Consider the following 14,600-nt stretch of genomic DNA (forward strand, 5'->3'; position numbering starts at 1 on the left):
TCCGGCACATGGAGTTAGTGAGTCCTCAGGCCTGGCCCGCTTGTCTTTCTTGCTCGAAGGCATTTCTGATGCCAGCTGCATTTCTTCTTTTCTGCTTCTAATGTGTTGCAAGCTTGGAAATCAAATAGATGTGTAGGGGACGTGTGTTATCGGTGAGATCTGCATGAAGGCTCTTGGAGATCTCCTGAGGCAGAGAACATGGATTTGTTTATGCTCTTTGGCACATCTTTCAGCTGCCTGGGACGGTTGTCTATTTTTTACATATGCATTCTCATGTATGGTCCAGAGCTGCTGGATAGCTGTGGTCCCAATGGGGGTCCAGGCTGTGGCTTTGCCAACTTATCTACCTACATGCGTCCAGCCACGCATGCATGCATTCAACCAATTATTTAATAATCAAACTAGGAGTCTCCGGACTTCATTTTGGAGTGCAGTATCACTCACTCGGATGAGTGACAGATCATCTCCCCCTAGTGGTAGAGGAGTGTATAGGAAGTAACTGAAAAGAAACCGCAACCCAAAATACTTAACAGAAAAGCCACGGATGCTGTCAGCAGTGACCCTTAGGTCATCTACTAAATTTTCCAAGAAAATGGGCAGATATTCCACAAATTCCAAAGCTGAGCTTCAAATCTCAAAGCCTAGAAAGACATCTGTATTTAAAACAAACAGGAGTATCTACTGGCCAGACTGATTTTGATTCCCAGAATGTATCTTGGATTTAGGAGGCATAGGGTGGGTATGTATGGAAGGAAATGTGCCCAGGAGTCTGGGTCTGAGGCCAGGCATGCTGAAACTGGGCAATGCCCAAGCCTTGCAGGGTAAGACTGCTGAGACTGGGCAATGCCCAAGTCAAGCAGAGGCCAAGGCCTGGAGCAGGCTTCTGGACCAGTGGGGGTGAGATCCTTCACCTGGTTGCAGCAGGGTGGGAGGGGAGGCCAGGGCCCTACTTCTGGGTCCTGTCTGGCAGACCATGGAATCCAAGGGTCTCACACCTGTGCTCCTCTGTTCATGCTCCCACAGGTCCCCAGGCCATAGAGGCTAGTCAGAATGGTCGTCTCTAGGGCTCCCGAAGAAGGCTGGAGCAGCTGCCTACCAGGGCTGAGGTTCCAGGTTAAGTGAGAGTCACTTTTTGACTGTTTTGAGATTTGTAGCTTGTAGCTTGTAGCCTCAGGGTCCACTCTGCACACAGAAGTGGTTAGGAGTATTCAGCAATCCCAGCCCAATTTAAGAAAGATGTAATTCCTTAACTCCTCACGTTCCGCCCAGCCGAGCCAAGGTGGGGCACGTATCTGCTAACACACTCAAGCACAGTCCCCACGCAGCCACCAGCAATGGGACCACGCAGCCCCCATGCTTACGGCTCTGGCCTCACACCCCTCCACTCTGCTATCTTGGGAGAAGAGAAAGGTCTGTCAGCTGCTGAATAAAAAAGCTGGCCAGTCCTCTTCTCCCAATCAGAGAGTCTCCTGGGATGCCCCTCCCTTCATCCCAGCAAGCAAACTGGGTGAGGGACAGAGGATAAAGCACACCCCTGGGCCCCTCTTGTTCTCTGATGACAGGACTCTGGGAGTGAGTTCTTCCGAGACTCAGTGCCCAGCATGGCCCATGGGTCACACTCTGCAACTCCTCCCCACAGAGATCCCCAGGGGTCAGCACAGCGGCCAGCTCTCCTGAATGGCCCTGCACAAGCTTCCCCCTATCCCAACAAAACCACCAAAATGAACCACACTTGTAGGGGTGTGCAGGAGGGCAGAAGGGCCTGGGGGAGAGCTGGTGGGCTTCCTGTGCCTGGGATCCCATCCCCCACAAGCAGGGCCACCTGGGGATCCAGGCCTCTGCACAGGCACCTAAGACCTGCTACCTATAGCTGGGAGGCGCGGAAGGAGGGGGCTGCAAAACTCCTTTGGACACGGGTGTGTGTGTATGAGAGAGAGAGAGAGAGAGAGAGACACTCCACCTTATTCCAAAGACTAAGCCCTTTTTTACAGAGATGTTTTATTTTAGTAACAAAATACCGATTCTTTCAAAAGCATATAAAAATTCACAATATTTGAAGTTAAAGGTAGAGGTTGGCAATTTATCTTCTGACTCATCACTTGGTAACTAAGTCTTCCTTCTTCTGCCGGAGTCCACCCAAGCTGACAAATGGCAAAACCTAGAAAGGAGGAGGCAGGGACAAGAGGGCGTAGTGAAGGGGACACTGTTCACGCTAAGCGTCAGCCCTGTGCTCATCTGTTGGCGAATGCACTCGGCACCAGCTTCCCTCCCTCTGAAAACTCTTCGGATTAAAGCAAGGCTGGAGTCTTGGACACACTGCCAGGCTTGGGGAGGCTGAATTCCCTCAGTCTGAGCAGGGCTGTGCAAGCAGCCTCTGTGTCACTGATTCGTCACCTCTGGAGACGTCTGGGGGAGGGAAGAGGCTTCCTGATCTCACACCTAGACTTTCCACCCTCAGCTTAACTCATATAAGGATGACTCTGTCTGGAATATAAACCCAACCAATAACATTTCAACTAAAACTGCCTTCCCTCACCCTTTTCAACCTGTAAGCGTGTCCTCTTTCCCGGCCCTGATGCCTGCTCCAGAGTCTCAGAGTCCTGAGGCTCCTCCCACTAAGAATCACTGCAGCTTTAGAGGAGAAGAATCCTCTGTGCACTGTGGCTCAGCAGCAGAGGGACCCAGGGGACCCAGCGTCAGCCTCTGCACGCTGTCCCTCACGGAGCAGGTCTACTCTAGGACAGGGGCTGCACGCCCTCACACGGTCCTTCAGACCCAGGGATGTGGCTTCTCGCCAGGATCACACCCACCGATTGGCCTCCCCAACCCACTGGATATTTTGCATTTGCAGAGCCCAAGTACCTTCCACTTCCCTTCAGTTAGCTTTCTTCTCTGATTGCTTCTTCTTTTCAGCCTCTAGATTTTGCTGTTCGGCTTCCAGTCTTTTCCTTTGGTATATTTTCACTCCCGCAAATGCCAGGCAGAGAATCAGTGTCTTTGCTGCCAAGATATACAGCAGCAGGGGCACGTGTTCAAGAACCTTAACGAAGAAAGAAACCATTCGAATTGTTCGATCAGTGATATGCACAGTTATGTTTCTTTGGTCAACAAGTACTTTCTCAGCACCTATTATGTCATGAGCATGAAGCTAGGTGCTGGGGACCAAGCAGACATGGTCCCTGTCTCTGTTGGTTCTGCCCTGCATCATTCTCTTCTCATACATAAGAACTCTAGTCTTTTCGATTTCATGTGATTTGCTGATCACCCAGGCTCCTACTTATGAGGCAGCGCTTGGCCCAATGAAGAGCCGGAGGCTGAAAGCCTGGGTCAGTCACAGGACCTGTCTGAGTTTCTGCCTCTTCACCTGCAGAGTGAGCTGGACCAGTCCTTCCTCTGGATTCTCCAGCTTTGGTACACTACGATTTCCTCTTGATTTGGGGACTCATGAACACGAGTACTTAAGGGTAAAACAAAATACAGTAAACCCCAAATATTAAACTTATTATATTTTGTTGAATAATCATTACTTTCTAGGACTAGGCAGAATTTAGCCCAATGAAATCATTAGGTTAAATTGCCAAACACCACTGATTATATGTAATACCAGTAAAATGAGTTCAGCTGCAGGGAGTAGTGAGCCTCCCTCTAATAGTTTACCTGAGGTGGATCCAAAACCAGTGGGTAAAAACCACCCTTGGGCCTGACTCCTTCCCAGCTGCCGTAGTCGGAACAGAGCGTTGCAACCCCTTGGTCATCTCCCTCCCTCTGACTGCAGACTTCCAATGAAATGGAATGAATGAAATGTTAACTATCTCGGCTGTCTATGATTCGGCTGTGTATTTCAGGGTTAGAAGATGTGGCATCACCTGCCATTGAGCAAGGACTCCCTGGGTGCCAAGAGCCTCCCCGGGACTATCTCTTTCATCCTCGATGTAGCCTCGTGGGGAACATAGACGGTCCTGAGCCAAGAGCTGAACAACAGCGTGGGAATTCAGCCTTCCGTGAGGAAGAGCCCACTCCGACTGCTCCGAACCTCATCCCCGCACTCCCTGGTTCTCCAGAGCACACTCTCCCCACATCCATCAACTTCACAACTAAATTATGGGAATCAACATTGGCTTGGCTACCATATTTACAAAAGGCAACTGGGCTCCACAGCCCTGAAGTTATTTAACCAGCCAGGTATGGACCTGAGGAAGGTCGCAATGGCACATAAGAAGAACATAATGGATTTCATGGGGGCAGGGAGAATCCAAACACTCAATGAGGAAAACTCAGTAAATAAGACTTCAGCCACTAAATCCTTTAACAGTGAAGAAGACGCAACACGTGCTCTTTTGAACAACGACTCTGACAACAGCATAGAACACTAGGGTGAGGGAAGTGCAGTTTCTCACCCGTTCACCTTGGGAAACATCAACAGCTTGCAACGCTGATTGGCTCCCTCAGCCCCAGGGCTAACCTGGAAGGTTCACTTGCCGAGTGAAGATCTGACTCCATAGAACCCAGCTGGAGGAGAAGGTTTAATGTTGTGATATGAGGCTTTTGTGTTTGTTAGAATGTTCTAGGCTGCCTGAGGCACAGCTCGTGCTGTTCCTCGCATCCAGGTTTCCACATCTCTGTGGATGAGACCCTGGAGTCCATGTGACAACCCATGGATCTCTGTGACCTGAATCCAAAACCCAGCTCTAACAGTTGCAAGAACATACTATCTCCACCAGAAGTTAGAAAGCCCACTGAAAGGGAACATGCCAACTAAAGGACCAGGAAAGTGGTTTCAGTATTTACTTTCTTTTTATGGGGTGTAGAGAGGAGGCGTCAAGGGGCAGAAGTTGCAGGCCTGAGAGGGAAACAGGGTGAGGGCCGCAAAGATCAAGGACACTAAGGGCTAAAGCAAGAGCTCCAGGCCCCCTTTCCTGCCCCAACCAGGCACTAAGCTTCAACTGAGTTCAATCTCCTCTTCTGGTTTCTTTCCACAAACCGCTTTCATCTCTCAAAACATGCAGACCTTCCAGGGGAAACGGCTCTTGTTGGTGTGGCCTGGACCAACGTTAATTTTTAAAAACAAAGCCCCGTACCTGTGACATAGGAATAGTTAACTTTTTAAACAGTGAGGTCACACGTGCTGCTGTTATGCAAGCAGTGTAGACTGCTGCCAGCCAAGGCCCACGAGCCAGCAAGGAAGACGGCAGTGTACTGGGGCTGCAGAATCCTGTCACCTCCCTGGGCTCTCTGCAGTCCGGGTTTGAGGAGAGCCACACTAGGAGGAAGGGGCCTGTTTGAAACTCTTGGCTGCTCTCCGGAGGCCCTTGTGCTGTGACTGCCCAGAGCCGGGAAGGCAGGGAAGATTCTACTCCTGATACAGGAAAGGACTCCCCTTGTCGCAGGCAGGATTGGCCTTGGTGGCCACGAGGGTTGATGTCACTTCATAACTAAGGAGAAAAGCTCTATGCTGTTGCCTTAGACTCTCAGTATCAGAATCACCTGGGAACTTGCTAAATGCAAACTCTCAGGCCCAAGCAGACCTACCCAATCAGAAGCCCCTGGGGTCGGAGGGGACAATCCTGCAGTTTCAAGGTGGTTGAGACGTGGGGACGTGGAGCCCCATGCCGTGCAGCATTAACCACACTCTTTGACTCTCTTCCTGTTGACTCAGCCACTGCAGAGGGTGAGCTCACCATGCTCTCTGCTTCCACCCTTTCCCATCATCCTTTACTGCATCGACTTTCCTTCCTCCCCCTCCATTGGGAGCTCCAGCTAAGCATGCTAAACAAACCCTCCTGCACCTTCAACCAGGCTCTCCCTGGACAAGAGGCCCTCAGCAGGCCTGCAGGCCACCGCCCTCCCCCTGCCCCACACTGCTGGGGGAACCGGGGGCCTGTATTCTCCTGGCTCCCTGATCCTGCTTCCAGACCTTTCTAGTTCTCCTAGCAATGGAAAGCCACTGGATATTCTGAACACAGATGTGCTACAATAAATTAAAAATTACATACCATAAGATCCTACATGTGAAAATACACACCACACTGAATATAAGGGAAGAAAATACTGCAAAAAAAATACACCAAAATTGTTAACAGTAGCCACGTCTGGATAATGAGATGATGAAAGATTTTTATTTGATTTTATCCTGTTCAAAGTGGCTACATTAAACATTTATTTTAGCGGCTGCTTTCTTAACCTCCTCCTCACCTTCCTGGCTTCAGGGGTGTAATCTGGTATTTTCCTTTCCCTCTGTGACACTGCTGTTGCCCACCACCCACTGATGCAGGCAGCCAGCAGGCCACCCTCTGGTTGTCCTTGAACTTCTGCTCCCACCAGCTAACCTAACATTTTATAGGGGTCAGTTGTGTTTACTTCCAGCCAGTTCAAGCTGCTACAGTAGGTAATTTATTTATGACTTATAAAGAAGATTGTCCCCAGGAAAACTAAGTCAAATGCTTTGAAAGACTCTAGTTTGACTAGGGGGAAAAAAAATGCTGTGGCAAGATTAGGGAAGAGGATTACAAAACATGGAACAATTTTGTATGTGGATTGCTCCATAAGATCTTAATCCGCTGTCTCAGGACAATTTGGGCTATTATAACAAGTCCGATAGCTGGCTTATAAACAATGGATTCATTTCTCAGTGTTCTGGAGGATGGAAGTCTAAGATTTGGCATTGCTGGGTCCTGGTGAGGGTCCCCTTCCAGGTTGCAGACTACAGACTCCTGTATCCTCACATGGCAGAAAGAGGCGAGAGGGGAGCTCTCTGGGAACCCTTTCCTGAGAGCACTGACCCCATTCATGATGGCTCTACCCACTGACCTAACAGCACCCCCCCAGGCCCCACCTCCTAGTAATGTAAAATTGGGATCAGAGTTGCAACAAATGAGTCTGGGGACACAAACGTTCAGCCCATCCCATCTACTTTAAAGAAACCAAAATGTGAAGTTGTGGGCAAAGCTTTAAGGCATAGTTTTGCAAGAAAAGTGAGGCAGATCTGAAGTCAGTGGATTAAAAGAAAGGTCTGGCCTTCCTTCAGAGGTGTGGGGAATAATGTATATTTATGTTTTAACTTAAAGCATTAAGTATGACTATGCTCTCTCTTTTGGCTACATTAATATTTTTAAAAAATAATTTTAGTTGTAGATGGACATAATACCTTTATTTTGTTTATTTATACCTTTATTTTGTTTATTTACTTTTATGGGGTGCTGGAGATCAAACCCTGTGCCTCACACATGCTAGGCGAGTGCCCTACCACTGAGCTACAGCCCCAGCACCTACATTAATCTATTTATAAAGAACTGTTACTCTTTATTTTTACAATTAGGAGTGCCATGGTTTGGATGTGACTGTCCCCCATAGGTCCCTGTGTTTAAGGTTTGGTTCCCAGGGTGGTACAGTTGGGAGGTGTCATGGCCCTTTAGGAGGTGGGGACTAGTGGGAGGTCTTTAGGTTATTGGGGGCGTTTCCTCCAAGGGAACTGTGGAAGCCTAGTCTCTTCCACTTTTTTGTTTCTTTTCTCCACTGTGTGCTCCCTGCCATTGCCATCCAGCACCCCTACAAAAGGCCCAAAGAAATGGGGCCACCCAATTTTGGACTGAATGAGCTTAATAAACCTTTTTTCTTATGTCAATTATCTCAGGTATTTAGTTATAGTGACTAAAAGCCAACTAATACAAGGAGAAAAGAAAAGGAAAAAAAAGCATATCATAAATCATAAATGTTTAAAACTGTCTCACCTTCAAGTTCATGGTGGGCCAACTGTGAGTTCACTCCTGATCAGTGTAGTTCCCCCAGACAAGTGCATGAGAGGGGGCTGAAAGGTCAAGTCCTGGGAGTTCAAAGGTCTTATCTGGCAGGGAAGAAAAGAAACAGATCAACTTGAAGTTTCCAGGGTAGACCACCTTAGGAAGATGGGCCTCTTATGTGGAGGGTCATGTGAGCAAATAGAGTAAGCTGTGCAGAGGCAGGTTAAGTGTCCTGAACAAAGTCACCCAGAGCCTGTTGGAAGCAGAAGGGCTACATAAGGGCTAAGCCAGGCCTGGTTCTTCCTGAGTAAAACCTCTCCTCAGCAGCTCTCCACAGCTCCCAACAGAAGAGGCATGTGGCCCCTGAGGGACATGAGCCCCAACTCATTCACTTGTTGACCTAAGAGCCTGCACCCCAGAGCTGTCCTTCCACCCCATTCCTGCCCTGAACACAAGCTGGGGATGGATTCCTTTGTTCTCAGGTCCTCTGAGCACTGACTGAGCTCATCTTGGTTTTTAAAGAATTATTGGAGGGAAGGGAATAAATGATAGAGAAAAAATTGTCTGAAAAAGCAATTCGTATAGAAAATTCCCTGTCAAGCACGAGGAGACTCGCTGGAAGGTGAAGCTGGAGGTGGCAAGGAGGGACACTGGACTTGTGCTGAGCCCTCAGAGGCCACTATTCTTGGAATACACATACCCCAAGAGCCAGAAGACGTAAGCTCTGGATAAAGACCCTGAACTCTGGGGCCTCAGGGGCATCCATAAGCAAAAAAAGGAAGTGCCAACCAGAGGCTCTCTTGAGTCCCTACTTTTTCTGAAATTTGATGACTTCCTGCATAATAACGACAGCTTAACTTTGGTGTGCCAGGCTGTGATATCACTTAGATGAAGTCGTTCATGTAGGGTTTGTAAGTGCCCGATGAGGTGCAGTTCATTATCTCCACTTTACAGACGAGGAAACAAAGTTCAAGAAGCACATCCAAGGTTCCCAGGTGGGCCTAAGACTTGAACCCGTCAGGGCTGGCTCCAGAGCCTCCACCTGCTATCCTGAGGCTCTGCGCTCAGAAACCACGGGGACACTTTTTGTTGTCATTGTCCTGTTTTTTGTTTGTTTGTTTTTTGTCGTGCTGGGGATGGATCCTGGGCCTTCAGCAAGCTAGACAGGTGTTCTACACTAAGCCACACCCCGAGATCTACAGGGACACTTTTCTTTAAATGTACTTACAAAAAGAATGAAGAAAAGCAACAGAAAATTTCATGGGCCTTCAGAATGGAGAGAAGACAAACCTCGGGGAAGATGCTTTAAAAAGTTCATATCTCATCTTTCCAAGGTCATAGTGCTTGAAAAACCAGCTAGTTGTTGGCACAAGATAAGCAAGTTTTCCCGTGACTTGCAAAGTCAGATAAGCTAACAATAGGAATTTCAACCCTACCTGTTTAAAGGTAATGACATGATGGAAGGTGTTCATTACCTTCATGTGGAAACCACTCACTTGCCTCTAAGTAGCAGCAGACTTTGACTGCCCTGGAGAAATGTGTTCCTAGGTTATAAACTGCTGCTAGAATTTTCATTCTGAGCAATCTCTGGTCATCTTAGGGATTGTGTACTAAAGCAAATATTTGAAGTTCTTTTAAATTTTATTTTCAAATTTTTATTTTAAATTTTATTTTTACAGTTCCTGCTTGATGGGAGTTGTGTACGAACACAATACGGTAGTGTAGCTGTTTCACACAAATTGCCATACTCCATGAATTGATGTATGCAGGGTATCAACTCCTAAGGTCAAGGGCAATAAATAGATCCCAAAAGCTTTCAGGAGGAAATAAATGAAAAAGAACCTTTGGTGTTCTGGCTTCTGTTGAACATGTGTTATATTTACTAGCAGACTGACCTTGGACAAGACATTCAGCCTCTCTAAGCCTAGACTCCCTCATCTGTAAATTCTCCTCAGAAATTGCACTGTAAACACTAAACACCAAGCTCAACACGTAGAAAGCACTAAATCAATGTCAACCATTATTGCTATGATAAATCTCTTCCACTAATGGATATCAAGCTGAAGATGCAAATAAGTGGCACTGAGGGCAAAATGCAGCCACTGCAGGACAGCAGGGCATGGGATAAAGAACAATAATGAGGACAAGGAGAACCAGAGTTCTGGACTCAATTCCTGGTGGCACCAGTGGCAAGGCATATGACCTGGGGCAAGTCATTAACCTTCTGAACCAAAGAGTTCTCATTTGCAAAGTCAGAACCCAAGGAATGAGTCCATAATTCTGGAACTCACAATTCAACATCCTCTCTGATATCAAGTACTTAATTGCAAAAATATACTAGCAGCTGCCTCAACTTTCTACCCTGATAAGATTCAAGCTCTTTAAGAAAGAAACAGCCAGGCACCGTGGCTCACGTCTGTAACTGCAGCAATTTGGGAGGCTGAGGCAGGAAGATTGCGAGTTCAAAGTCAGCCTCAATTTAAGGAGACCCTAAAGCAATTTAGTGAGACCTAGTCTCTAAATAAAATATTTAAAGGGGGATGGGGATGTAGCTCAGTGGTTAAGCACCCCTGGGTTCAATCCTGGGTACCAAAAAAAGAAACAAAGAAACAAAGTCCATTTGCATTACTAGTGGAAGGGGTAAGATAAGAGTGGAGGAAAACAGGGTACAGCACCCACATCAGTCCTCCTGTCCAATCCCATCCATTGACTCTGAAACACAAGTTTCCCCACCTCTCTTAAATGACATGCCCAGTAGCCATTTTCATAGCACTTTGCAGGCCTTCTGCAAATGAGAACGACTAAGAAAGCTAAAAGTATTAGCCACCGGTTTGCTCCAATATCATATGTGCACCTGATACAATATTAGAAACAAGGGGCAGTGGCATCTGCCGGCTGAACTGCAAAATGCCACCAAAACAGGGGCAGTTTTGTGGGGCCTAAAATCTACGGTGTGCAAGGAATTTGACACCTCTACTGGAACTCTCCACAGTCAGCTTAAAACTCAAAAATAACAAACGGCTTAGATATTTCCATTTTCTTTCTGCAAAAGCATCCTTATTTTTTCTTGGGCCAGGCTTCTTCTAGAAACAAACGAAAAACTACTCACTCATTTCTCCTAGGCCAATTAAAACAGTGTGGACAATGTCTTGTTCACGAGCTCCCTTTTCTGGGTGGCACCCCTAACACGCTCAAGGGCCAGTTTATTTCTCCATGTGTAACTGGCTCCGGTGACCACTCAGCAGTGCCCTTTAACTTTTGAAGTTGTCCCCTTCCCCAGTTTCTGTCACTTTCGCCCTAGCTCTTCACCCAGGCACTTGAAGTAAGAGTAGGTCTGGAGAAGGCCCTCTCTCCTCTGTACAGGGGCCTGACCTCAGGAAACCAGACTCAGTCGGGTGCTCAGACTCCACATGTTGTTCTGGGGATCCGTTGAGGATCGAGGGCGGGGGGGTCTGCACCTCTACTCTCCCGAACCCCACGCTCTAGCGGGAGAGGTTGGTGCCTGTAACTCCGGGGCCAGACTGGAGAAGTAAGAGGACCCTCGGGACATCAGCTCCTCCTCAGGAACTCGGAGGCCAAAGCTAAGTCCTTTCTCCACGCCCCTGGTCCACTAGGACCCGAGGACAAGGGCCAAGGGCTGTCATCGCTTCCCCCTCCCTTGCACAGAACAGCCGTCCCCAGATCTCCGGAGCGCAACGCCCTGTGGCCAAACCAACTCTGGGCCTGCGGGACCGGTGCCAGCCTAAACACGCCATCCGCGCTGTACGGGTGGGGACATGGCTGCTGTCACCCTCCTGGTCCCCAGCCGGGGAGCGGGCTCAGGCGTTTATCCGGAGACAAACGCAAACTCAGGGCTGGCCGCCAGACCCCGGATCCCCAAAGAAGAACTTGCAGCTACCCGGATGTCACGCACTTACAGTTCGCGGCGGCGGAGTCCCCGGCCCCTGGCTGGACACAAACCGGGACTCGCGCGACCCAGCCCGGGAAACTACACGTCCCGAAACGCACCGCTCCGCGCAGGCGCAGTGGGCCCGAGATGTCCTGGCGCAGCGCGCTCCGTGCGCAGGCGCAGCGGGTCTCCGTCGGTTGCGGCAGTTTAGATATTGGAAGGGTGACCTCCTTGGTAGCCGGGGCCTGCGGTTTTTCTAGGCCAAGGTTGGGGCCTAGGGAAAAAGATGGCTTGGAGGTGCCTGACTTGCTAACACTCCTTTCTCTGCCATTGAGTAGCGCCTTCTGTTTACCTTTGCCAACTCTTAACCCTGTACTCCTGCCTCAATTGCAAGTCTGTTGCAGAAAACGGGTATTTTGTGTATAGCGGATTCTGTAACTTTGTAAGGGGCAGGTCTTGTCGTTGGTGCTATGGTTTGAATACGGTTTGTCCCCACTTGCGTTGAGGCTGTCCCAGTGTGTTGGGAGTGGAAATATTTTAAGAGGCCCTTGGGTCTTGAGGAATCCGCCCTCATGAGGGGATTGATGCCATCTGTGGCAGTGAGTTTGTTCTAGCTCAGATGGGACCGAATTAGCTACCCAGGGAGCAGGTAAGGAGGTTGCCTCTGGTGTTGGGCAGCTCCTATGGGGCTCTTTCACTTTCTGCCCAGTTGGGAGTTGAAGCAGCTTTCGGCCCTCCCGGAAGCTGCGCAGATGCGGGGGCCATGCTCTTGCACTTTTATGATGGTTTGGATCAGACTTGTCCCCCAGAGGCTCATGTGTTGAAGGCATGATCCCCAATGCAGCAGTGTCCTGAGGTGGGGCTTTGGGGAAGTGACTGGATCATGAGGGCTGCGACCTCATCGATGGTTTTATCCATTGATAATTGAATAGACCAATAAGAGGTGGTGAGGGCTGTGGGAGATGGGGCCTAGTTGAGGGGAGTGGGTCCTTGGGGTCATGGTCTTGGGGACTTTTTCTTATCCCTGGCCCTCCCCCCCCCCCCCCCTTCTGCCTGCCAGTAGTTGACATCTTTACTCCACCACGTCCTTATGCCATGATGTTCTGCCTCACCTCAGGCCCACAGCAATGGAGCCTGCTCCCCACGGACTGAACCCTCTGAAACCGTGAGCCATCATAAATCACTCCTCCTCTAAGTTGTATGTGTCAGGTATTTTGAAAATGCACAACGTCCCAGCTTCCAGAATCATAAGCCAAAATAATGCCCAGTCTCAGATATTCTGTGATAGCAACAGAAAACAGATTAAGGCAGTTTATGCAAGGAGTTATATAACCACACTTTGAATAAGAGCTCTTTTTTTTTTTTTTTTCAACTTCATACCCTAAGAGTTGAGTTCCTACTGGATCCTTGTGCCCTGGCTGAGGAGGGGGAAGGAGATGAGGCCTGAAGCCCCACACTGTTCTCTCTTGCCCTTTTACTTCCTACTCAGCTGCACTGAGAAGGGAGACATGAACCCAAGTTAGGACTGCCCTCCTGTCCTGCTTGGGCTTTGTCCTCTGGGCTTTGTTGGATTGTTGTGGATTCATCTCCTATGAACTGTCTGACTCCCTCTCTCCTGGGTGTTCCTGCAGCTCAGGGAGTATCATTCATCTCTAAACTCCTGTTTAGAGGAGCTGAGGCAGTAACCCAAGTGGAAACATTGCCCAATGGAATTGGTGAATGGAAGCATCTCATCTCAGAGCACTGCAATTTCCTCATCTGCAAATGGAGCAGCCTGGCAAGAACAAAACCATCTCCAAGGTACCTTCCAGGTTTGACTTCCTAAAACATCACAGGTGCAAAGTATTTATTTTCTTTTAAATTGAGAGATAAAATTGTACATATGTGTCATGTGTAACAATGTTTAAAACTATATGCACATTGTGGAATGACTAAATTGAGCCAATTACCATATGCATTATCTCACATGCTTATCCTTTCTGTAGTGAGAACAGACACTTAAGGTTCACTCAGTATTTTTATTAACTGTTGTCCCCAGGCTATGCAGTAGATTCTTGAACGTATTCCACCTATTTACCCGAAATTGTGTATCCTTTGACTGGCAGTCAAAGCAGTCACCATCCAGCTGTGCATGTTGAACATGACATTGGCAACTTGCCCTCTTCCTGAACCTTTAGTATCTTCAAATGTAAATTGAAAATAAGTGATTATAAGTAAAAGAAAATAAAAATCAAGTAAGCATAAGGTTGTTTATGAAGACATGTTCCACTTTTTATTATTTTTTCCTTAAGTAATGAGAACTTTTAAAAGTTTGTTTTCTGCAAAACATTAACTGTTAGTTTAAAAATGTGTCTCTGTTGAGCTGTAAGTTTCCTAAGTGTTTGACTTCTCTGGTATGGTTTGTTTGCCCTTTGCAATGTTTGTTCTGTCTTCAGACTTCCAACAAGTCAATACTAGGATAACAATAAATGTAAAGTAACCTCCTGGTTCTGTTCATCCATCCCTTCAGACTCAGCACTCATAAATTAATAAGTGAGTGTTCCTATGTCAATCTAGTCAGCAAGTGATCAATTTTGAACCTTGGCTTCTGAATAATACATCTGGGGTATTTATCAATTGAATTTTTCACATCCAGCCTAATATTTCATGAGAAAGAAGGATTAATGATTTCTAACTCTCTTTTCTATTCCCATTGCCCCTGTCCAGGTCCTCGGCTTGAAATTTGGCTTTATTCTTACTATTGACATTGATTTAAATGACATTTATATTGCATAGAAAATGCTCAGAATATCACTCCAATAGGCAAGCATAAGTCACTGAGATTGAAATGTCTTCCATCTCAGTTGGCCAGCACATCACCTCCATGAAAGGTCTCAACAGGGAGAGGAACTCGCTCTCTTTATACAGTGACAATCTGGATCTGCTTGGGAGCGCAGGCACCTCTTCACACCTGGATGTCAGAGGTTGGCTTTGTC

At 47.7% G+C, this 14,600-nt stretch overlaps 1 protein-coding gene across 1 annotated transcript; it reads right to left on the bottom strand.

The window, feature by feature from the left end:
- Positions 1-1,961: 1,961 nt before the first annotated feature.
- Positions 1,962-11,738, bottom strand: Smim11 (small integral membrane protein 11). The gene is made up of 4 exons (XM_076868547.1): positions 11,654-11,738; positions 7,728-7,840; positions 2,863-3,040; positions 1,962-2,158 (listed from the first exon to the last, which is right to left on the bottom strand). Exons 2-3 carry the CDS (start codon positions 7,737-7,739, stop codon positions 2,876-2,878), a joined length of 177 nt encoding a protein of 58 aa, XP_076724662.1. The 5' UTR covers positions 7,740-7,840; positions 11,654-11,738; the 3' UTR covers positions 1,962-2,158; positions 2,863-2,875.
- Positions 11,739-14,600: the final 2,862 nt, after the last annotated feature.

This window comes from Callospermophilus lateralis, chromosome 10, assembly GCF_048772815.1.
Source record: "Callospermophilus lateralis isolate mCalLat2 chromosome 10, mCalLat2.hap1, whole genome shotgun sequence".
NCBI lineage: Eukaryota > Metazoa > Chordata > Mammalia > Rodentia > Sciuridae > Callospermophilus > Callospermophilus lateralis.